Source organism: Epinephelus lanceolatus, chromosome 9 (assembly GCF_041903045.1).
Source record: "Epinephelus lanceolatus isolate andai-2023 chromosome 9, ASM4190304v1, whole genome shotgun sequence".
Lineage (NCBI taxonomy): Eukaryota > Metazoa > Chordata > Actinopteri > Perciformes > Serranidae > Epinephelus > Epinephelus lanceolatus.
The window spans coordinates 38,205,245-38,231,452 of NC_135742.1; the positions used below are offsets into that span (position 1 = coordinate 38,205,245).

Genomic DNA, 26,208 nt, shown 5'->3' on the forward strand with positions numbered 1-26,208 from the left:
TCAAATCGGGGAGAGCAAGGTCGGTTGGGACACTTAAGTATTGACATAAAAAAACCTTACATAACTCAGACAACTTGAACAGTCATGAATGTAATTTGATCCCTGAACAGATACAGGCATCTGCTAACAATTTTAGTATATATTTTTTAGAGCTTAACTCAAAGGGAGAGGAGCAATTTTGTTAAATGTACAAGCAGTACATCTTCCCAAAATTCTGCCTCCCAGGGACAGCTGAGACAATAGACAGGGTCTGAGACATGATATTTGGCTCCCTTGCAGGTCGTTTCAGTGGCACCTATCAGCTCAATTTGGTGTAGTTGCTATAGGCTACATGTGGCCTACAAGAAAGTCAATAATAACAACTTGAGAGTTTTTTTAATAAAATTAAAATGATACCAAATGATATTTTATATGTAGATTAATTTGTAATGTATTATGTCACTTGTTATATGTTGCAGGCTGGCTGTCTGTGACTTATGTGGCTTATTTGGACACTACATCAAATCAGCGTATTAACAATACGTGAAACAATTTGTGGTTGTGAATGCACCTCTGCGCCTCTAATGTTGCATTCAGGTCCCATTTTATGGATGGAAATTGAGTTTTTCCCATGGAAAAATACTAGTAACCTTTCTGAGTGCTTGCCTCTATTAAGTCCACTGAATTATATATATATATATATATATATATATATATATATATATATATATATATATATATATATATATTTAAAATAAACAACAATGTGCAACTTCTAAACTTATTCTAAGCCTTATTTTCAAGCCAGTCTCATCATCATTTACAAGGCAAAGACCTCAGAGGCACGCCCACCAAAGCCAGGCTCCTATTTTAGAATGGGCGTGCCTTGTAGTGTTTTGTTTGTGGAGTAAACAAGCATCAGGTAGTCTGTTACAAAAAAACAAAATTCCTTTATTTTCAGCTAAAAAATGTTAATTGAAGTTGTTGAATATATTTGTGTTGAGTGACTGTTATAAAAACTTTCGGGTGAATTCATTTTAATCAGGGAAACTCATGAAACGTTCAAATACAGTCGGGGAAATCCCAACACAAAGAACAATAAATGCTACAACTATGGACCTTATAGGTATTTGCGAGAAATATTGACGCATTTCACACGTCACCTGCCTCAGAGGCTTTTGCTCCGGTGCAGCAGTATTAAGAGGTATTTACCGTCCTTTGTGATCATTTGTGTGCGAGCAGAAGCAAAGAAAGAGGCTGGTCCTTTCAGTAGACAGGTTCGTATTTTGGAACGCACCCCTGAACCATGTGTCACGTTTCCATAGTCACGTCACATCGCCTCCACCATGTTGTAGGAAATCCACCGCTGCTCCTCACTCACTGTCAGATTAGAGTTTAATCCGAGGGGGAGGATACACTGTCAAGACGCTGTCTGCATCTTGGAAGGACTCTCGGTGTTTATGCATACAAAGTAACCGCGACTTTGCGTGAGACTGTAATTTTTTTTTACAATAAACGGCCTGCACGTAGAAGATGAAACACCAGTCTTCCGCTGCTGTCTTTGCCTGTCCGCCGACTTACCAAAACGTTAAGATGTTAGCTGGCTAACTAGCTGAAAAAGAGTAACTAAATCGGATTAGCTGCTAACGGCAGCCTCCCTCTACGTAATATCCAGGTATTATTTGCTGTAATTGACAACTATTAGCAAGCGGTCGCCTTTGTTCATTTGTCATTATTTAATACATTTCTTTATTCTTTGTCAACATTACCACTTTGTGCTGTCATTATTCGCTAGCATTAATGTTTCTGCGAGCTAGCTAGGTTATTAGCCAGCCGAAACACAAGAAGAGCTGAAGCTCTTTCGCTAGCTAATCTACTGTTTGTTGGGAAGAGCAAATATTAGTGCCTCCGACCACAACCGAAAGTCAAGACGGAGCTGACGGCCAGGCTGATTTGCTAGCTTGTCTTCGGGCCAGCTGGCGAGAGAGCTGTACAAGATTTTATCCCCCGAAATTAGCCTTCAGACGAATCAAAGATGTCAGGAAAGGATAAAGACAAAGACAAACAGGAGAAACAGTCCACAACGGAGCGGCTGATAAAAGGTGAGTGTTTTCTGTAAATGTACATGCGTACAGTAACGGGCATCATAAAGTGTGACTGAGAGCTAACGCGTGGATTTAAAACCACCTGTAGCTTTCGGGATAACTTCGATCAAACCCATCCCTGTCAAAAAAGGCGTATGGCTGGGTATATGTCATTATAATAGGCAGAAGCTAATAGGCATAAAGTGATATACAACGAAATGCATAGAGAGAAATTATTAATAGACCATTATGGTTATATCCATAGGGGCTTCTAAGGGACTGTTCTGAACTAATCAGAGGAGGGGGTGGCTGGGGTGTGTGTGTGTGTGTGTGTGTGTGTGTGTGTGTGTGTGTGTGTGTGTGTGTGTGTGTTTTGTTTGTTTTTTAAACCCTGTCTGAGGCTACAAATACTTTTTCTTGAACCTCCCTGAGTGGCTGGGGGAAAATGCATGACCCTCCAACCACCATAAATTAGTTAAAAGATTTTAAAAACTTGCCCTTTGATGTTTGAAAGTTAAAGTTAGAGATGAAATCCTGCAGTTGGAAAAAAGTTAGACATAGAATGAAGTGTTTTTGATTAAGTGTCGCTATTTTAAGCTCAGATTAGTTTTTTTGTTTTTCTGATGGAAGCCTTCCTTCTACATAATGTGTTCAAGGACCGTCAGAAATTTGAAATTCCAATGCTGTTTCCTGTTGTTTACAGTTTCTGGCTGTCATAAGTGGATTAATTTTGTCAATTTTTAAAGAAAGAATGCCTTCCAAACAGTGTGTTTTCAGCATTAGTATACAAAATACAGTCATTTAAAGTTGTATGCTCCCTCCCCCTAAGTTAAAATAAAAAACATAAGTCCCCGTCCAGGGCTTAAAAAATTATTTGACATGCCTCCCTCTTATTGGATCACTCCCTCCACTCTCATAAATACCAAACAGTCCCTAAACCATTCCCTTTTAGGAGATGCTCAGAAATGGGGGTGAATCAGGGCATCTTGTTTCTACGACTGCTTAGAATAGAACTTCATATAGGTGTCATCTCCATAGCTGGTATATGTAATACACCACCACATGGCAGATCAAAGGTGAGAAGTCATCCTATATTGGTGCCCGATCTCTGACATTTAGGATGGATGAAATCTCAATTCATGAGGCCGTTGCTCACTCGCGGGAATACCCAAGGTCTGCTCCGGTTACCCGCAGAGTTGGACAAGATGGATTCCTTCACACTGAGGTTGTTCCGCCTCACTGGGACATACAGGACACCATTTGTTGTGTCTGCCCTAAGACAGGACAGGCAGGCCAAGTCTGAGGTAGTTCCTGAGAGAGAGAACCCAACCCCACGGTCTCCACCCCTGCCACGACCCACCGCTGCTCCTTAATGCCAACAGCCTACATCCCTGTCTGTCTGCAAGGGCACTGGGAGAGTGTCCTGCCAGGGGACTGGAATGCTGAAGTGTGAGCCAGTAGGGAGAGGGTGAGTTAATTGTGGAAAGAATCTCCCCAGTGATGTTCCCAACATGGCCAGCCACATGGTGGAGAGAGAGAATAGGAACGTGACAGGGAAGAAGAGAGGAAGAAGAATTGTAGACTGGAGTGAAGACAGCTTTGCTTCATGGTGCAAACGAAACCAACATCGGTTCTATGTCAGAAAGTCAAAGAGAAGTTGTTGTTATCCACATCATGTGTAGTTCAGTTTTTTGAGTACATGTTTGTGAAACTGATAAATAAAATGCAATATGATAATGCAAACTACTAGTGTAAAATATCACTATCACTGCAAGGTTGAAAATGTGGACTCTTTAAAATCCCTAGCAGTGGATCCTTTGTTTATGCTGGCAGGTAGTCACAGTGGTGTTTCCAGTGTAAACGGTGTCTGCAAGAGGGCTTTACTGGTAGACTAATGCTGCCCTGGTTGTGTAAGTCAACAGTTAAGCTCATTCACTGTTGAGTATTGCTGTTGACCTGGTAGCTCAATCAGATCATTTGATCAGATGTTTCCTCCCCAGGCTGTGTGTAACGCTCAGGTGTATAGTGCTTACTGAGCTCTGTTTGGCTACATTTGGTTTTTGAAATCTCCATAGACAAAGATTCATGTCAACTTTGATACAAATTGAACTGGATTTCTGCTTTGTGTTCAACCTGATTATCTGTGTCTGAAATAAAATCAAAGAAGCCAGAGGGAAATGTATGCTCGTACTACAACACCACAAGATTGACTGACAGAGATGACGAATAAACCCGAGGCCTGGCTATTTAGCTTGCGAGGGTAATACATTCACTGATAATTAGAGCAATCTGAAGTGGACTTCATGATTCACCCAGCCACAGTCTGCCCCATTCATCTCTACCCAGCCGCATCTTTGTAATTCAATCCTCCTCTATTGTGTTGATTTTGAAACAATGGCGAATATATTCTAGACCGTGGCTCGTATCACTGTCCAAAACATTATCCTCGATGGGCAGGATGGCAGATAGTAGTGTCTTTGTTTCTTGAGTCGTTTGTTGTCATGCCAGACAGTGTGGGTGTTGATGCAGTGCAGCAGTGGCCCAATGTGTGTCTGTGGTTTTGAGGAGTTCATCAAACATTAATGCTAATTAGGCCAGGCAGTCTCTAAAAAGAAGCCAGTCTCAGGGCGGTGGCAGCTTATTATTTTTAACAAAACATTTTTTCTTCGTTGGGTTATGTGTCGGAAAAAATGAGCGGCTCGCTTCACTCTGTCTGCACCGTTGTTTTCTCTCACCGCACAGTGTAGTCTGTTTGGTTTGAGTGATGCTGTTTGCTGGCAGCCAGAGATTCATTTGTATCTGTGTTTGAACAGACGGGTACAGCCTTGATTGTCGAGGCAAACCTACCCAGAATTTATTAGTATTGTTATAAGCTGGGGGGGGGGGGGTTCAACTGTTCAGTTGGAGGGGGTGGTCTGAACTTTGGAATTAAGACCAGCATCACAGTCCAGCATCAGTAGCAGATCTTTCTATAGGTGACACCGATGGCCACCCTCTAGGTGGCACAAAAATTGCACCCAAAAAATAAATAAACAAGTAAATGATTTGGCAATTTAAAAAATGAACAAAAGCGGGAAAAACGATCCAAAGATCCAATGTTGACAGTTGATCTTCAGTACAACCCCTATTCCTGGCAATGCAGTTCATCCTAATCAACCTTTATGTGTTGATTAGAGAGTAATCATCACAGTCAGAACATGCTGCAGCATTGATGGGTATGATGGAGTGAAGATTATGTGGAGAGCATGAGAGAGAGTGAGAGAAAATGAAAAAGTAAAAGCCATCCGTGGTGCAGTACACAAATAGAAAAAAGAAGACGAAATCTGCAAAATTGCACATACTGTATCTTTTATTGTTTATTTGTTATCATTTGTTTGTTAGCTAAGTTGTTTATTTGTGTTGATTTCTCATTAGCCACTGTTTTTGTTTGTGATAAATACAATAAATCGATTAAATCGATAGAGCATAGTGCATCGCGATATTTTGTGTGCCAATATTGTATCAACATGGATGCCAAGTATCAATATTAATATTGCAAGTACAAATTTAAATTTTAGTGGCCTACCAGAATAAAAAAATCGATTGCTTTTTTCAGTTCATTAGATAGGCTACATTTTTTTTAAATAAAAATTATGAAGTCAGAAACTTTATCTTTAAAACTTTATCTTATTAGATAAAACAGCCGTTGACAAAGATTTCCTTTGGGGACATAAGTCACAGTTGAAAAAGGGTAAGAAATTGAAATTAGGGTTGCTATAGTATGAGATTTTCACAGTGCGATAACAATCTCAGAAAATATTGTGGTGTAACAGTATTACAAAATTATTATTACTGTCAGTTACAATGACCCTTAACGAAAGGGCTTTTTGTAGTTAAATATTTTTTACTGCAGTTGAAACTTGAAACCATTTTTTAATAGAAGTATGTGTAAAAGTCTCCCTTTTGAAATTAACAAAAATAAAGGTGAGATTCTCTGTTGATACTGTTGATAAGCAAATGTAGACCGTATGATATTGTTGCAACCCTAGTTGCAATATATCACAATATATGTTAACGCAGTACTTGTCATATCACAGAACGTTTGAAATTGTATAATAATATTGTATCATGACCGAAGTATCTTGATAATATCATATTGTGGGGCCTTTGGTGATGGGGGGCACCAGGGGAAGCTTGTGCAGGGCACCAAATGTGCTAGCTCTGCCAATGTCCAGCATAAGTAATTACTGCCAGCTTCCAGGTAAATGCTCGTGAATGTTTTAGGCATGGTCTGCTTGAAATGCTTCACAGCCTGCTTATCTCCTGCCCATGATATATCCTATTCAGTGTCATCATGTTTTCACAGTTTGCTTTGTTCGTCCTGGAGCCTTCCCTTCAGTGTGACAAGGCTTTTAAGTGAACTGCCCCTGAATCTGGAAGCCCTTGCTAATAGAGGCTTTACCTAATCTGTTCTTAAGGCTCGTACCTCAGCTTACAGCTCTCTTCGCGGCCGTGCCTCGTAGGCCTGGGAGCACTTACTGTTTATTTATACCACACCGGTCAGCGCATGACAGCTTGTCCTCAGCACAGGCTAGCCAAGTTAAGATTGTGCTCTAGCTTCTTTATTGCAGACCAGGCTATAGTCTGTGGCCCCAGCTAACATCAATTAACAGCATCAGTCAAACCCCACTTGCAGTCCCACAATTAAAGCCTTTGCTTTGTCGAACCAGCAATAAATCTGACATTGTGTGTGTCAAATATTTATTTAAACAGCCATAAGAAACATCAACCTATAGCTTCTAAACTCTGATATGTTCAAGTCCAGACTGAGATGCAGTCCTGAGTGAGAAATACATTAGTTACCTCTGCACTCAAGCACTGCATCGCTGATTAGCAAATGCACCCACCACACTAAAAACTCATTAACGCTTTTTTTCATATTGCACTTTGATTTGCTCTGTGTGGGTGTGACAACATTCTCAGAATGCCTCCCTCTCTCCTCTTACTTGTTCATTGCCACTGGCACAGCTTATTGCACAAGGAGTGCTGATTTCCACAGGCTGATACAAGTATTTATGTCACAGTTGATGGCACAGGCTGTCCTGTGCACTGACCTGTGGATGGGTTTGATTATATCAGAAATCTGGGATGAAACTCTCAGTAAACGGGTGTACTGTGGCAAGGTGTGCAAAGGTTTTTATGCCAACTTAAATAGCTGTGCAGACAGTTGTTTATAACATAGTATTTTTGCACTTTTCTATGCAATGGCTCTGCATGTTATTCAGACAGTACTGAAAAATCAACTTACTGGCTTCACACCATTCTTAATTGGTGCTGTAATATATTTGCTGTGTGTCTGCCTGGCCTGGTATAAGGTATACCGGCTGTAATCCCTTTTTGCCTTGCAAGTCCTGGAAGTGAGAGGGCTTGGATCACACTCTACTATTGTTTTGAACATGTGCAGCTTAGTCAGTAACTATCTGCTCCTGCAATTTTATGAGCCGATAGAGCTGCTGCCAGTGTTACATTACCCATCTGCACTGTGGACAATTTGAATTTTACCCTATTTAGTAATGGTAGACATACAACTTTTCATACATAAATCCTCCATTTCTGAGAACTGGATTGCATTATGCTTACATATTACATGTAGGCTATTACAAATGAGTGAGTTTGTATAAAATATTTTTTCAGAGAAGAGCTGTCTGATGTCTTAACTTCACTACTATTCTACTGCTGGATCCCCCATTAGAGATTAATATATTTTGCAGCTTTAGATGTTGTGACTTGCCTATGGTTTGATCATGAAGCGCTCAGGTCTCAGCCTCAAAAGCACTGACCTTTAGTGATGATGGTAAAAGGATTGTGTAGGTGGTACGGAGCAGATTACTGAGAGAGGGTGGGTCAAGTGAGGTGCGGGGCTTCTTACTGCCTTTCTTATGCATCTCTTGCGTGGCATTATCATGTAGGTGTATGCGTTCCTCCTCTTGTGCCAATAACTTCATCTTGCCTCAGTCAATGCAAATGTCGCCTCTCTTGATTACGACTTAAGCAGATGCAGCGTGAGATGCAGAGCGTTTCTCCCTCTCCACATCTCTGTCTAGGCTCATGTCTTCTAGTAATGCCAAAACGATCTATCTTCCTCTACATATGGATTCTGAATATTTGATATGGTTTCAATGCTCATTTTTTGCAGTATCAATGGTATCAGCTGCACTTTCTCGCTCTCTCTTATTCTGCTGTTCTCTGCTACTGACCAGGAAAAGCAAAGTCATTGTTGTCGTGTTATAGTCTTGTTATATTTTTTAATTTATAAAAATGTAAAATTGTATGCCTTCATTGTCATTTTTTTCCCGATGGTATTGAAAATGGTATTGAATTTCTTGTTTCACTATCAGGATTTGATCCATTCAGTGCGATCACATTTGGAAAATCTGGAAGAGCTGCAAGATTAAATCTTTTTGTTACCTTTCAAGTTAGCAGAGTGCTAAACCGGAAGCTAGCTGTATGGCTGGCAGAAGTTAGCTGCTCTATTGCGCTCAGGGGAGCTCGGCCACCATAAATCTCTAGTGCCCTTGCTCTATGGGCTGCACAGTGGAGAAGTAGTGCCTATAATCCCCAGATCTTCAAGGTAATTTTATATGCGGCAGTTGAACCTTATGAGTAACTCTCATAGGAGTGAATAGGGCCCAACATTCAATGCTGCATCCAACACCTGTAAAAAGTTTTTTGGATGTGTGTGTGTGAAGCCCTCCCTTTTAACCACAATCACAGTGCCTTGTATGCATTTTCGGACTGCTGGCCCATACCATGGTCTTTGACACTGAGTAAGCAGGACAGTCATTGCTTGTTATTCTTATTAGAAATTCCAGTATTGCGACAACACTAAAATCTGCCATCTTTTCTTGCATCAACGCACTTCATCTAATTGTCTCATGAATACATTTTCAATTTGAATAAGTTGTTTTTTTTAACTAATTCAACCTCTCTTAATGCTGACAAAAAAAACCAAAACAATTTATTGGCTCCGACCTCTTTATCCTAACAGATGTTACATTTTTCCATTAACAGCTGTGCCATACCCTCCACAACATAAGCTAACTGTGAAGGAACTATTTGAAGATGGCAAGCCCAACGCTGAGCTGCTCCGCAACCACCTCGTCAAAGAGGGCAGGGTGGAAGAGGACGTTGCTCTAAGGATCATCAACGATGGGGCCAACATCCTCCGCCAAGAGAAGTGCATGCTGGAAGTGGAGGCACCCATAACAGGTAGGCTGGGGACCTTGTGATGGCCCCTCTGACCCCTGACCCCCTTGAAAAGACAAATGTCCTAAAAAATACAGTATATACACATACTGTTTAAAAATCTCCCGTGCAGGGCGATTCAGCAGAGATTCTTCCAGTGATGCCCTGTTAAGTAGTTTGAAAGAGTAACTATTGGATGCAGGCAACATTAGTAACTCCAAGACAGCATAGATTGTTTTGAATAAAAAGTAAACACAGCACCAAGCCAGGCATGATTCCATTGCTTCAGTGTTTTTCTATACTGGCAGCTGGTGTATACCCAGTCCTGTGCCAGATCGAAAGGCCTTTCAGGCACTCGGAGTCAACTCAGTCATCAGTCACTTCTCAAAAAATATCTGCTCCCTCTGAGCTGACCTCAGCATGGCCTCAGTCCAACACACTAAATTGAGCACCCTCAGATCCAACCAGCTCCCAACAAAATCTGATCTTTCTTTTCTGGGGTTTTCTCATGTATGACTTGCTACTTTCCAGTTTTGATACTATTCAGTTTCTATCAACTCATCAAAAGTTATTTAGCATAAAGTATGAAACTTATAACTTATTAAGCTATTATATTATTGTGGACATGTGAAAACTGAGAGAGCATGCCAGCATCATTTCTCTCTGTTGTTGTCATCTGGTGTTAAAGAGAGATAGCACCTGAAGTACAGCCTTTGTCTTTACATATTACATACTGTATATGATGGATTACAGCAGCTGGTTAATATTTGCTAGTTAGCAGAGACAATATGAGGATGCTAATTGTTTTGAATGAGCTTTCCCAAGAGTGAGAAGTATTAATAGTTCAGTTGTTGTTATATATTAGACACAATATAGAGTGGTGCAGAAATGAGTCCTAAACCACAGAAATGAGTTAGCATGTTAGCACACCTGGTTCCCTTTACTGAAAGTCAGTGGGTTTTTTGAATGGGGTTTTGGTTAGATGCCTGAAATAAGGTCTGTGGTTAACACACACTTTAGAGACTAAACATGCCACTAAATACACCACTGTCAATTTTGAAGCCTTCACGTGTCTTTAAAAAAGGTGCTTGCTATCACATGGCTAAATGAGACTACAGAGCATGATCATACTGAAGGCAGCTTTAGAGCCTCATTGTGGTGACGATGTTGAAGTCTTGCAACTGCAGTGAAGGTCATTTATAGCCAAATGTTAGCTTTTTACTTCTGGCGATTGCATTTACACTCCAATAAACATAAAAGTAATGTTTATTTGTGAAAATTATTTTGCTGAGCAAAACGTGTAAGTATCATAAACTGCTGTTTTCCCCAGAGCTTATTTTCTGCAATAATCCAATATCCAATGGATAAATTCTGACTTTTTGTTGCTAAATGCCGTGTTGGCCCAAAAAAATGTCGACCCAACAGTACTCTGTTGTTTGCACATTTCACACAATCTTAAATCCTTTTGTTAAAGGTTTTAATCTGCACATATCTGACACCAGTGTTGTCATTCTAAAGCAGTGGTTCCCAACAGGTCCAGCCACGAGGTCTAGATTTCTCACGTCATTAGTTCAAGGTCCACACAGTTTAATATATTCAATGTCATACTTACATTTGGCCACATCAAGCTAGTTTGCTGTCTCTGTGAAGTAGCTGTCTGTCAGTCACTCACTACAGCAGGAAATGGCGCTTTTGAAATAAAAGCTATGTGCCATAAATTTACTGTACTTCAAAATAAAGTCTACAAACTTAACACGTTCTCTTGGGGTCCATTCAGAATGGACCCGTGACCCACTTTTGGATCGCAACCCACCATTTGGGAACCACTGTACAAAAGTATTTGCCATGCTCCCATTGTTCCGTACTGTCATTGCAAAGAGGGGTCAGATCTCAGAACTTAGCACATCTCAGTGAGTACGTGACTGTAACAATGTTAAGTCAGTGCATCAAAGCTGATTATCAACGCATTGAATCAGTTTGAAAAAGTTAAGTGGCTTCAGCAATTATCAACATCAAACACTTTAGGCACATCATTTGAATGGAATCAAAACCCGTCCCTCTTCTGCCATGATTAAATGAGTAAAAACTGGTACTGTCACAGCATCACTGTTATTCCTGCTCCAGCAGCATCAACATCAGTAAACACACTTTGAAAATGGAGAAGAAAATAATAATTTGCCTAGAATAGAATGGAAAACCTGTTGATGTACAGAACACTTTAAATCTGCATGTAATTCAAGAGGCTTCTATTGTTATTTTAGAATAAAGAAAGAGCAGCACATGCCAACATACATCTAGACAAAAACTTTTTAAAATATCCCTACTAGCTGTTGTTTCATGAGCAATTAACAGCACTGTGTTTTGTCTTTTGGCAGTATGTGGTGATGTCCATGGACAATTCTTTGACCTTATGAAGTTGTTTGAAGTGGGGGGATCACCCAGTAACACACGCTATCTCTTCCTCGGTGACTATGTAGATCGAGGATACTTCAGTATTGAGGTAAGTTGTTGTATCTTCCAGTATATTCATTTGTAAGACTTTTACAGGTAAATAAAAACCATTTGTTGTATTGTGAAGATAGCAGTTAACATCTTTCAATCTGTCAGTGAGGAACCTTAAATGCATTACACAATAACAAAAATACAAACTGGGAGTTTGGGTTTGGTTCACAGATGATTTGATATACGTTGGGTTGAATGGGCATCCATTAGTTATCTGTAAATGTCACACTTAAGATGTGATTCTCCCTTTTAGCCTCTCCTTTACAAGTTGCGGCTAAGCTTTTTTTAAATAGTGGAATTCTCATTTTTATTTTCAGAAAATAGAAAAACACATTCACACTGTTTGCTGAACAAGCTATATTCTGAGGGTGTAACAACGAACAGTATTCACAGTTTCATTTAATTTAAACAGCGTTGTCTCACGATTTCAATACATTGTCAGTGGAGTACAAATGGGTTCTGCAGATTTTTCCATGCATGTAAAAAAAATTTGTGTAGGTGTATATGTATATTTTAGGGCTGCCCCTTGAAAGTGGGAGATTTGAATTCTCAGTCGGAGACCCCTGACTTGACTGAGATTACTTAAAGTCATGCAGTTTTGGGTTTTTTTGTTTTGTTTTGGGGTTTTTTTTTTGCTAGTCAATGTTCTGTGCAATGTACTTCTAGGGATGCTTTGGTCCCCAGATTTTGCTTTGGAGTGCGCGCTCTTGACTTTCATGCTGCTCTTTGGTACCAACAGCTGCGGACGTGATAAGTAAAGGACGTAAAGATATAGCTGAGTAATGGAACCCAGAGCAAGGAGTGTAGTCACACTGTGTTTGTTGGTATCCAAGCCTCTCTGTTGTGGTAGATGGTGTCCGAGTGCATGTGTGTTCCTGTGTGTGTATCCCACTGGCTAGTCAATGGCCGCTGCTCTACACTGTCCTTATACAGTCGTTACTCTTGACAATTTCGCAGAAGCAAAATGCCCACCGTACACCCCTCCCATGTCCGTAAGCTCTGTCAGCACTGTTGCTGTTTTTTAGCACTGTTGCACTGTTAGCACCATTGGCTGTCATATATATCAATGTCATATAGCGCTCCTTAAACTGTACTTCTGTCAAAAAGTGGAATCATAATGTAATATGACTTAATGGTGTGTTGTTGGTTCCTGTCACTCTGCTGCATGTATCCTAGTTTAGTGAAACTGAACTAGGGCCAGTGCTTGCAATTTGTATCAAAAGAGTTGATGTAATAAGATAAGGGTAAACCAAACTGGATGGTGCTATGCCCCATTCTGATTCTCAGGATGGTTAAGATGGTGGGTCAGAATAGCTACAAAAATTTAAGGCTTACTGCAGCGCTGCTTTGAAGATCTTACTTTGGTGCCAAATGACCAAATGGGTTTTGCTGTCTGAAATTCTATTTCAATGACAACTTCAAAGGGCACAGTTCATACATGCTTATTAGATGGTTAAAAATAAGACGGAGGATTGGAACAGAGCTGCAGTCTGGCTGCAGGACCCTTATTGAGACCCCTGGTCGGAGGGTGGCGGCTGTAGTAAGCTTGGATTCATGGCGCTAACAATGGTGACCCAGTTTCCTGGGTAAAAAAAGGTACCAAAATATCAATAGAAAACACTATTATAGTATATCCTTCTCCTCTGCTGTTCACCTGTATTGATATATTCCTAAAAATCATACTTTTGCAATGGTTTATGTATGTTAGTTAAAACTTGCTGCCAAAATGTACAGCTTTAAGCATCAAACATAAGCTGTAATTAGCTGAAACAATAGACTGATCATAATATCAGCTAGTCCAAATTAAAAATATAGTTATAAAAATGATCTGTAAGTTGTTGTATTTAGGTAACTATGTCTGCATTATTGCTGACTCAACGCCAGTATTTTTGTTTGTGTGAAAACTTCTACGGACTCGATTTGATTTTAGCACTAATAGTGGAGCATGAGGCCTTGTAGTTTGCGCTACAGTGCGGTACAGAGTTGATTTTACACATCAAAGTCTGTTTACAGATCTTGGGGCATACTACTAAATACCACTGCATTAATAAAGCCTTTTCTGACTCTGAAAGGAGCTCTGTGAAGTCTGAACTATTGCCCTAAATGATGTCACCGAAGTCAGTGTTGGTTGGAGCTGAAGACTACAAGTTGGAGAGTGAAAAAAATTCACAATGTGTGAGTTAGAAAGACGTGAACTCTGACCTCTGTAGCCCGCTCCTCATCTCTGCTTTATGATAGTGGCTTCAGGCTACATTAGCCATAACACACATAAATCTCTGACCAAACTGTTGGTGGTCAGGTTGCATTGTGGGTAGGGATGTCAGTTTCAGTTCGTTTTACTTTTGAAAGCTCAACACCCATTAACCTGTAACCAATCCGTTAATTTTTAAGAAAAACAAAAGACATGAAATACAAGAGGCCTTTCCTTTTGGTCCAGCACTCCTTTGACTCAGTGAGCTTTGTGGCTGCATTTCAGAGCACTGTCTAGTTAGAGGTGATAAAATTGTAATGTTTTGTGATATAAACGTCTTGCCTTTTGTTTAGCTTATGTTAGCTTTGCTGACGGACAAGCAGCCAGCCAGGTTAACATGTGACAACATGTCCACTGCCCAAACTCTCTCCCCATTGGTGTCTTGGTCACTTTGCAGTGTGCACCACCGTAGACTGGGAGGAAACTAACGTTAGCTAGCTAGCTTTGCTGCTTATTCAGGGATTACAATTGGTAATGCCGTTACAGTAGTGGAGTGTATTCCTGCTAAAACATTGTGCCTACCCTCTGGTGCCCCCCAGGTTGAGTAAGTGTTTTGAACCGCAAAACCCTTTTAGCATTGTCTACTATGTTGGCACCACTGGCCATGCTGACACTGCTAACAGTGGTAACATAGCTAGCAGTGATGACAGTCAACAATGCTAAAGGGGTTTTACTGCTCAAAATTGAGCCACTTGCTCACCGGGGCATGCTTGGAATAAAAACAGACAAAATGTTGGTTCTGCTGTATTGATTTTGAGCCATTATGTGTTTAAAGTTACAGTTGGTAACTTATAAAAATACATTTTTGTCATTTTTGCAGAAACTGTTACTATAGCCACACAGTAGTACATGAGACAGACAGTCTGTGGAAAAAAAATCATATTCTTCCTCCTCGTAGTGCTTTTCATGGCATTTGCAAGAATCCACCTCGCCTGTGTGAAAAAAGCAAGTGATGAGCAAACGTTCTCATTTTACAGCAAATAGTACGCTGGACAGTAAGGCCGTGATTGGTCGTTTTTGTTCAGGCCCAGTCAATACTTCCAAATTGCCATTAGGAGCACTGAAAGGAGGCAGACAAACGTGTTGTTGTTTTTTGTCATGTACTACTGTCACGATATAGTGACAGCATCAGCAGAAATGACAAAGAGATATTTTCATGTAAGTTACCAACCACAGCTTTGAACTGACCGTGTTTAAACACTGCAATGCCAAATGTGGAGTATTCTCATAAGTGATGTGGGAAAGGCAAATATATTCTTTGTTTTGGTCTGCCTGGTGCGGAAGGTAGTTATTTACTGCTTGTCAAGTTTTCTTTGCCTTGTCAGGCAGTCCTGATCCATTTGTTGTTGTTTAATTAATAATTTGTTTGTACCATCCTGAGGACATATTCTAGATTGTAGCAATACCTATAGGAATATTTGTAAAGGACAAGGGTGGATGGTGTGTGGAGTGGGCTGTATTTAAAAGCCAGCAAAGCACTATGCTAACATTTTGACCACTCTGTGGGGGCTTTTGATGTGCACTGGGTCGTACAGAGGTGGGTGAAATGTCACAGATGAAAGAAGTGGACTGAAACAGCATAGGGAATGATGGGCTGATGTCGATTTAGGGTGTGTGCCCATTGAGGGACGTCATAAATTGGCACTGGGATTATTTCCCTGTGTATTGCTATAGAGAAGTGACACTGTAAACATTGTCAACCCAGAAGAGGGGAATGACCTCTTCTCCAGTGGAAGAACAGTTCAGCAGTCAGAACCACAGTGCTTATCAGTGTCCTCCACCCGCTTCGGTTGAAGCATGGGTGTGATCAGAGTGCCTAGTGTGTACATCCTGCTGTCAACACTGCGTCAGAACTAGCATGGAGCAACTAATGGAACATACTGTATTATGCTTACATGATATGCAGTCAAGTAATTATTCTAATATAATTAAAAACAAGATAGCCTGGAGGGCTGTGTCATTTAGCCTGTAAAGAGGTTTTCAGATTTATTTTTTTTTTAAGAGTACCTGGCATTGAATGAGCTTTTGCCCCTTACCTACACACAAGCAGTGTTGAATTGTTGAATTGCCACATTGATTGGCAACTATTTGATACTCCGTTGATTTTTTTTAAGTGTTTTTTTTTTTTTTTTTTCCAAAATGACAAACATGGTCTAGTTCCAGTTTGGGCAGATATATGATAGTAAGGTGGATTTCATGGGTTTTGGACTGATGGTAAGGTAAAATAAGGACTCTGAGTATGCCGCCTTAAGCGGAGGTGAACTAAACTGCAAAATTTATTATTTTCTGACATTTTTAGACTAAATATTTTAGTGACTGGAGGTATACCATTTAGGAATTGTTGGTTACTTTTGTAAACACACACCAGTAAAAGTGAAAGTGAAAGCCATCCCCAGATTGATGTTTCGCCTCGCTGTATTAGTGTTTTTTCGCACTGAGCCCACAATTTTCTTTTGGATGCTTGCTGTTAATGATCTGGCCCCTGGTGGCTACTTTTTAAAAAAAAAAAAAAAAAAAGTCCTAACCTCAGTAATGTCCCAAACACAACAAAATAAGAAGAAAATATTGAAATTCAGGCAGATATCTGCAGATAGATACACCGCCACACACTTGTAGTAGGTCATAAGTAGGGCTGGGTATCCTTTAAAAATCAAAGTACCAGTACCAAATACCAGAACCTTAAACTGATACTGATGGGCACTGCAGTACTTCCTTTGATACCTTGGTTTTTTTGTATTTCGTTCAATACCCATAATGTCAGTGAAGCTTCTCAGTCATCCAGGCCATGGTATTCATAAGTGCTATATTGTAGGCAACTGGACTTGCTTGCCTGAATATTTCCAATCACATTATGGGTATTTATAAGTGCTATATCGTAGGCAACTGGACTTGCTTGCCTGAATATTTCCAATCACATTATGGATATTTATAAGTGCTATATCGTAGGCAACTGGACTTGCTTGCCTAAATATTTCCAATCACATTATGGGTATTTATAAGTGCTATATCGTAGGCAACTGGACTTGCTTGCCTAAATATTTCCAATCACATTATGGATATTTATAAGTGCTATATCGTAGGCAACTGGACTTGCTTGCCTGAATATTTCAAATCACATTATGGGTATTCATAAGTGTTATATCGTAGGCAACTGGACTTGCTTAAGTCTTCAAAATATAAGACGAGAGGCGAAACGTCTTCAAAATACGCAAGCAAGTCCACTTGCCTACGATATAGCACTTATGAATACCCATAATGTGATTGGAAATATTTAGGTGAGTAGCATAGCCATACATCGAACATTTTAGTGGCATCTTGGCATGCTGTACTGCCTACTCTTTCAAATACAGCATGCTCAACTTCACCACACCAGACTGTATGGGTTGTACTAGTAGTTGGTACCAGGTTATTTCAGTCAAATACCATAAAGGTATCAAGTACCAATACCCAGCCTTAGTCATAAGTGATGTTTAAGAAGGATTTTTTGTTTTTAATGAGTCCATGCATTATTTTCTAGGCAAATCCTGCATAGATATTTGATGGAAAAAATTAGCATGTTAATCAGTAATCAAAATGATCATCAGCTACAGCCCTTTATTGGTCAAATCAGTGCTCAGGCTCAGGCAGAAGTATGATTACAGTCAAATAAGTACACTATGGAATAGACTGTATGAACTGTATGGCTAATTCTTTCTACATATCAGAGGAAGCAGCTTCGCCTGATTTGCTGATGTAAAGTCACCACAAAACAGAAGAGCCTAAAAGCGCCAAATTCTTGCTATTTTCTGTCGCTAACAGGGCTGAAAATTTTCTGCATTTCAAAGGAAGGCCACTGAGCTCACTTCAGTAACACATAAGACAGATATAGGAAAAGGGACATCAGGATGTGGTTACCTTAGTAACATAGAGAGTCAGTGTAGCCCCTTGAAGTAGCGTATTACCTTTGCAGGCCAGCAGTTTGCCAAAGTCTAAATTCAGTGCATGTGAGCAATCCATTTCTTTCTCTAAGCCCCTCTGTATCTACTTAGTCCATAGACACACTCTGTTGGATCAAAGAGAATTTACCAACACTCCCAGCCCCAGCCCAGACCCTTTACACACCAGGCTGAAGTGTGTGTGCATGGTTTTACATACAGCATGTGTGTCTGGGTTTGAGATGAAGGTAGCCAGAGTTCATGTCTGCCACACAAAAGCTTGGTGCCATTTCCTTTGTCTGCCACCCCCAGTCCAGGCTCGAACACACAGTGACTGGCTAAAAGAGAGCAGAGGGCTCTCATTAAAACCCATGTCAGCTTTTAGCCACTCTAAGCCATGTCCCTGTGTCTGCCTCCGCACACCAGAGATCAAGTCACACAGACAGCCCTCACTACACATTTACTTGCACTGCACAGTTCACTATTCCTCCCAGCAATGGAAGAGAATAAAACAAGGTAGTCTAGGCTCCACCATCCTTTTTTGTCACTTCTGTGAATACACACCTGCTGATTCTGGTTACCTTGGCATCTTGTTCCAGCGACTTAATAGCAGGCCATGGTTGGTGCATGTTAGAGGAGTGGGCTAAGAGTGGCAAGTGGCAGCTATTTAGCAATGCCTTGTGTAAATACAGGAGAGGAAGAAGGTTCATTTGGATTGTAAATTTTGGTCTGCTTCTTACACATACATATGTTTTTATGCTTCTGTGCCAGCGATATCCTCGGATAGGGACATTATATTTTCCGTCTGTCCATCCCATTCTCGTGAACGCGATATCTCAAGAACGCCTTGCAGGAATTTTTTTAATATTTGGCACAAATGTCCACTTGGACTTAATGATGAGCTGATTAGATTTTGGTAGTCATAGCTCAGACGTCAAGGTCACTGTGACCTCGTCTCTGATTCTTGTGAATGCAGTTTCTTAAGAACAGCTTGAGTTTCTTCAGATTTGGCACAAACATCCCCTTTGAGCCAAGGATACACTGATTAGAATTTGGTGGTTAATAGACCTTGTGTCCATCTCGTTCTCATGAAAGCAATATCTCAAGAAGTCCTAGGGGGAATTTGCCATTTTTTGGCACGAATGTCCACTTGGACTCAAGCATAAACTGATTAGAATTTGGGGGTCGATGTTCAAAAGTTAAGGTCACTGTGACCTCACAAACCATGTTTTTGGCCATAACTTAAGAATTCATCCACATTTTATGACAAAATTTTACACAAAAGTGATGACATTTTATATCCAAAAGTTCAAAGGTCACCCTCACTGTGACATCATCATGTTCTGCAAAAACACTGGCCATAACCTGATGTCATATCTCAGGAACAGAAGGGGAGATGTTTGGTCGGATGCTGAATTGTGTGTCCACCTTAAAACAGTGCTGATTGTTTGGATCTTCTGTGCTGCCGGGGGGAAGATGTTTGTGAAGTATCCATGTTTTCACAAACATGGATGTAAACGGTAAATGCAACTTGACTGGTTTGCAGAAGCATACAAACACAAGGCGATAGTTCTGGTTTAATAAGAGCCTTAAATCAGGCCAGAGAAATATATATTCTGTTTGCTTCTAAGATGAAAATGTGAAGGAAAAGCAAATTTTTCTGTAGCACGCCGTAGTTAATCAAATCTGTGTTTAGAGCCCCTGATGGCACAGTGTGAATGGATTTCCATATGACAGGAATTAATTTGGTTTCATTTTAAAAAAAATCTCTTGTAGACTGTCAGTGCAATACAAAGCATAACTGGCACTTAAGCTAGCTTACCTTGAGCAAGGTCACCGTCGGACTGAAACACAGACAAATGAAGCAGAGTAAAGTGTGTGGGAGTATGCAATTTCTTTTATTTGAAAAAGCTCATATTACTGCAGTCCTCTGCAATAATGTGAACAGCACAGCCCTGAAACAACTTGCATGGGTAGCAAAAGAGAGCACTGGAAACTTGTCAGCATCTCCTTAAATGCTGAGAAAAAATTATACAAGCACTTTCACAGCTTCCACTTTCAAGGTCTGTGCATAATCATTGGTACACATCTTTGACTGTTCCTTCTCCCCTCTTTCCACATTTTTTTCTCTTGCTGTCCATCCTCACAGTGTGTTCTCTACCTCTGGTCGCTCAAGATCAACCACCCCACCACACTCTTCCTCCTGCGTGGGAACCACGAGTGCCGACACCTCACAGAGTACTTCACCTTCAAACAGGAATGTAAGTGCAGTGCTTCTCTCAGCCATGTGAAGGCCAGTCTTACGTGCACCTAGGCTTTCTGTACTACTTCAGAGTGGTCTGTATCAATCAGGTTTCAGACTTCACACAATGCTTGGGTATGAGGGTATGGCACTGTACTTCCAGTGTAAGTACAGGATTGCTTTTGCAGTCACTATTGCAGGTTAATTGATCATCCTGGCCGCATACAACCAAATGGGGAATAAAGAAACTGTAACTGTGAGTCCCCTTATAAAATGACTAGCTTCTCACAAGTAGGACATGTTTGTCAAAAAGTATCTGTGGGATCAGGAAGTCCCATCACATGATGTGGCACTTCATCAGTGTTACAGACTCTGCAGAGAAGATGAAGCCTTTTCCTTTTCATGTTACAGATGATAAACTGCTGAAGCATGGAGAGCAGCCAGGCATGCTGTTGATGCTTTTCAGACAGTTGCACATACTCACTGGTTTCAATCTGTGACAGTTGAGTGTGTGAATCTGTGTGTGTGCGTGTATGAAGCAGGTGTGGAGACATTAGTATGCAAAGTCAAAAACAAAGACACTTTGGCAGACGGCAAAGACAACCTTGCCAGCTGCTAATAGATTTCGCTTACTACATCTCCCCCCACCTACATACCACCTCATCTGTGCACACACGCAGACTGTATCGTTACACATTATAACACCTTTCAGTGGTTTAGGTTGTGGTCATTTTTGGCAGGTGTAATACTTAACAAAATTAAACCTTTTTTTCCATAGCCATAGCAGTCAAGAGTAAAAGTGTGAACTAAATGAGCAGATAAAGCAGTAGGGGTAGAAAAAATAATTGATTCTTACATGTTTTGTGATTTTCTCTTGGAAGACTGCATGAATACACAGAACTCATTATTTTGAGTTTATAGGGCTTCCTCATCAGTGACTGTTGGTTAAATTGCATCAGTGTGGTGCCTATTTTTTGGTAGGAGTCTAATGTGCTTATTAACTGGATGTGATGAACCTTAATTTCTATTAGCAATTCTGTTTCTTGATATTATTTAGTTTAAACATTGCTAAAATGACTAATCATTTAAGCACTGTGGTATCACACTGGGTAATATCATAGATTTGTCTGAGAGATTAGCTACTGTAGTTGAAGATGATTACAAGTGTGACCACAACAGAGAAATTTAATAACTTGTCAGGAAACTTGTCAGTAAATTACCACCCACCACCCCCAGGAATTTGAAGCCTTTACATGTCTTACAAATGATAGTAGCTAACTTGTGACGGCGACGTTGAAAGCCTAATGTAAGGTTTTTACTACTGGCAATTGCATTTATGCTTCAAAAATGTGTACATTTGTAAAGATTGTCTTGCCAAAGAAAATGTGAGTATCATAAACTTAAGTAATTTTCTGCAAGAATCCAAAATCCAGTGGAAAAATCCCATTGGTTTTTTGACGAGGGAACCAGGGCAGCACTAACTTTTGCGTCTGCCTATTAAAAAAAACATCCCCGGATGAGACTCTGACCTGTTGATAATTCCTGAAATGCAGCTTGCGCTCGTTTTTACAGAGCAGGCCCAACAGACTGATTAATGCACACATAAAGGCATATTGTAGCAAACCATATGCTTCCATACTGTATTGTCTACAATGTACAGTATATGCGAGTGTGGTTGAATATTTGCAGCAATAAACATTCTGTATCGGTCTTACTTTGGCATGGTCCAAACCTGCAGTGGGAGGCTGTCAGAACGCTGTTGGGAGAAGGACTCTCCTTCCAGTCTGTTTTTTTCCTGTTCTACTAATTTACAAGTGATGCCATCATAAATAGAATGTTAGCAGCCATCCTCAGAGCTCCGCCTTGCAAAGTAACGAGTGCTCAATAAGCTGCACCTGCAGCAGTTGCAGTGGCAACGGCTTATTTTGAGAAATGAAGTCACCAGGCAGTCAGAAAAGTCGTTAAATCTAGCGAGAAAGTGGCCAAGTTAGCAACACTGAGCGCATCACTGCAAAGGAAAGAGGTGCGCTGGATTTTAATCACAAGACAAAAAGGTAGCAGCATAGCAGAACAGAATGCAGTACAGTTATCGTTTTATCTAGATTATCTTGTTTTTATCATCATCTGAACTTGTTGGAAGCCAGTGTTGTATAAAATATATTACAGTTAGAAGCTACAGTAGGTCTTCATTCAACAAAAAAAAATTGTTAGGAAAAAAATTAAGAAAGATTAAATAAAGAATCAAATAAATACACCATAGCAGTCTAAGAGAAAAGTCCAAGAAAGAATTAATTGTAACTGAAAATTGAATTGAAACAGTGGTAATGTGTAGTCACAAAAACCTATACAAATGTATTATGCCTCAACCATGAATGACTGCTTTCAACAGATATATTTTAGTCAGCTTTGCTGCACATTTCAGCAACATTGACATTCAGACAGTTTCACACTATCTAACTTGCAGTTCTCAACATGGGTGATGAATGGCCGCCAGCCCTGATAAAACAGTAGATCGCCTAAGAGTGAATCTTAACTTTCTCTAACTGATTTCTTATCCAAACAAGTGTAGGTGGGTGGCATTTTGTCTTCACACCTAAGAAGGATTAGGCAGAATTAATTTTAAGATGAATTGTTTGATGCATGATGATGTTGTTTTATTTAAACACATCATTTGTTATTTAAAAATGTCTACATTATTGTGTACACATATGCAACTACAGACCACAGAAAGCTGTCAGTCACTAAACTCAAAGTATCCGCAGGCTAAATGATAAAAGCGCGCTCATTTCAAGTGCAAAGCTTTAATCGACAGATTTTTCTCTGTAACATGAATGCAGCACTCACTTGGTACTCAGGTCTTAAGTTCAGTCTTTACCACCCACATTGTACTGTCCTGGCTGTGTTCTGGCTGCTCCTGCCCTATAAGGAGCGGACTTCCTCCTGCCCTGATCTGACCTGCAGTGTTGTGCAAGTGACACTGCAGACGCTGCCTGGAAACAATCATCTGTCCTGCTACTCCTCTGCTGGCCTACTGGCAGAGGAGCTGCGTTTCTTCTTTACTACACATCTGACAAATCTTGATATCTGCTGAAGAAGCAGATGCAACAAAAGTTTTGCCATTTGTGGCTATGTTTTTGATAAAGAATTACTTTATTACTGATTATTCGTATATGGGAAGAGCTACAAAAATGAACCATATTTTGTGCTGTCGCCATGTGTTTGCTGCAGGTAAAATTAAATACTCTGAACGGGTGTATGACGCCTGTATGGAGGCCTTTGACTGCCTGCCCCTTGCTGCCCTGCTCAACCAACAGTTCCTATGTGTACACGGCGGTCTTTCACCAGAAATCAACTGCCTAGACGACATAAGGAAAGTAAGTGATTGTTTGCTCCTTGTTAAATGCTTCTTTGTACTGAAATGACCTAAACCTCACAGTATCTCTGCTGAGCGTGTGTCTGTGTTTTGTCCTCAACAGTTAGACAGGTTTAAAGAGCCTCCAGCATTCGGGCCAATGTGTGACCTGATTTGGGCTGACCCTGGTGAGGACTATGGCAGTGAAAAGACAACAGAACACTTCAACCATAACTCCGTCAGAGGCTGTTCTTACTTTTTCAGGTATTAGAACACATTGCTGCCTTCATCACTCCTGCAGCGTCACTTAACTGTACAGGCACATCATTACCAAACTCTCACAACTGACACAACTGTATTATAATATAAACAAGTGATTTTATCAAATAGTGGACTGCTAGTGGACCAATCTCAAACAACTACAAAATGATGATAAATGATGATAAAATAGAAAATAGGCTTCATCACACAGGTTAGAGGATGTAGCTTTTCTTATTTTGTAGGTCAAACAGCTGATTGAGGCACTTTCAAAAATGGCCCTCTCAAAACAGGTTGGCACAGCTTGTTTAAAATAGGTTACCACATTAAATATGACTTTTATTAAATAGGTTAACAGATTCAAACTGCTTGATCAGAATGGGAAAGACCAGTTTGGTAGTTATGTGCTAAAGAGAATAGCACCTTCTCAGTCCAGTGTTTTGGTCTTCAGATTGGTTTTGGTCTTGAGACTGGTCACAAGACCACTTTTTGAAGGTCTCTAAGCACATACACCACAATAAAAGAGGTGAATGACAAGGATTTTTAATTTGTTTTCTGTGGGTGTTTTTATTAGAATGTGGGTCTTTCTGATTTGAAGGATCCTATGGTCATAAATGTGTCCTGCAGTGGTCTGGTCTTAGTCATGACTCAGTCTCAACCCCTCAATGTCTTCGTCTTATATCTGTCTCACTACACTATTGTCTTGGTCATGATTTCCCAGTCCCAGTTTACATAGTCACCACATAGCCAAGCATGTCAACATCTTTAATACAGGAGGTATTTTTTACTCCTTCCTTTAGAAAAGTTAAAGAGCATTGGTGCCAAACTTTCTGGGATTCAGCTATTGGTGTGAGAACAGCTTCATTTGCTGATCTGAGTACAATCACTTACTGTAGGAGTTGGGCTTAGTGCCAATCCTGATGCTACAAGATGTTTTGAGAAAATATTTAGACACGTTAGCAGGACATCTCATGGGATGTTTATATCTGTCGGTCATATTCCATCCATTTGTAGGAGTAGGTGCTGCAGCAGTACTGCACCCAGTACTGAAAGGGGGCAGAGAACATTGATAGAGAGGCAAGACAAAAAACTTCACTTAGTTTGGTTCCTGCTTTCCATGGTTGTAAACGGAACTTTTGACTTTTTTGAGAAAGTGAGATGCAAGTCACAAACATCTGTTGTACACACCTTCCCTCACTGATTTTAGCATAGAATCGTTCACAAGTTCAAAAAATAAGTAGTACTTGGCTAAGTTCTTATGGGAGTGCTCTGATAAATGAATTTATACCAAAATGGGCTGTCCATCTTGAGTTATTGGGAGAAGCTAAACAATTCTATACAAAATTAGACATTCAGCACCCCTATATATCCCAAATGGAATGATCCTTTGTTTCATAACCACATTTTCCTGCACCTGTGACATGCCATGCCACGCATGCCTTGCAACCATCTGACTGGCAGTCAAATCAGGCTTCTTAGATCAAATTGTCAAATGGTCAACTATTTGGGGTCACCCCTAGAGAACAGTGAATGTCATACCTACTGAACATCAGCATGTTAGCATTGTCCCTCTAAGTAAGAGGAGAGTAAAACAGGTAATAGATCCTGACAGATAGTCTGTTAAAATGCTGTTGTGTACACAATGTAAATGTGTATATGTTTACATTGTAATGCAATATAAAGTTTTTAATTTATGTGTCACAAAATGTCCCATTATGTACGACCAAATGACCCTCTAATGTCAGTTAACCTGGCATAATTAGATATTTCCTTTCTAAAAAAGAATTGGCAGTGTAGTTTGATACCATATGATCTCCTGTAAGATGTGTTTCAGCTCGCTACAGTGATTTGCTGTTAATGGGTCATTATGTTTGATTAGACAGTGTTACAAATGTTTCTTCATAACTGATTATCACACCAAGACATCCCTTGAATTTTAATTATGCCAACCATTTAGTAGATCACTAGTTTAAACCAGCTATTAAACAGACTTAGTCATGTATTTACACATATCCAGTTCAATCAAATCATGTCTTGGTCTAAAATCTACTGAAGCAGTTAATGTCAGAAACCATTCATCTTAGCCTGATGTCTGTCTCTGCCATGTTGTTGCCTACACATTTTTCTTGTTCTTCCTGATGGATTAGTAGAGTGGAGGAGGAAGGGAAGTCAATGAAAACCCTTAAGTACCCTCATCCAGCTGAGCTCATCTGCTCTGGGGCGACGTTCCCCAGCTTCTGGACAGGCCAGCAAAGCCCATAAATACCAGGGTCTGGATGCTTAGCATCTTTAAACCCCTAGCTCAGCAGGCCAGAGGGCACGGCATGCTGAGAATAAATATGAATGTATTTCTATAAGCAAATGACAGTCAGTGAAGTCATAAGTGGTCTCATGCTGCTCCT

The 26,208-nt window shown here is 40.2% G+C and overlaps 1 protein-coding gene across 3 annotated transcripts in view; it reads left to right on the plus strand.

Annotated features, from left to right (window-relative positions):
• Positions 1 to 1,306: 1,306 nt before the first annotated feature.
• The window catches only part of ppp3cca (protein phosphatase 3, catalytic subunit, gamma isozyme, a), a 39,763-nt gene continuing 14,861 nt past the window's right edge, over positions 1,307 to 26,208 (plus strand). For all 3 annotated transcript variants that reach the window (XM_033620352.2, XM_033620353.2, XM_033620351.2), the window contains exons 1-6: positions 1,307 to 2,081; positions 9,114 to 9,311; positions 11,663 to 11,787; positions 20,104 to 20,215; positions 23,425 to 23,570; positions 23,673 to 23,812. In XM_033620352.2, the coding sequence (XP_033476243.1) occupies positions 2,015 to 2,081; positions 9,114 to 9,311; positions 11,663 to 11,787; positions 20,104 to 20,215; positions 23,425 to 23,570; positions 23,673 to 23,812 (788 nt within the window). In that variant the 5' untranslated portion in view covers positions 1,307 to 2,014. The remainder of the gene's footprint in view (positions 2,082 to 9,113; positions 9,312 to 11,662; positions 11,788 to 20,103; positions 20,216 to 23,424; positions 23,571 to 23,672; positions 23,813 to 26,208) is intronic.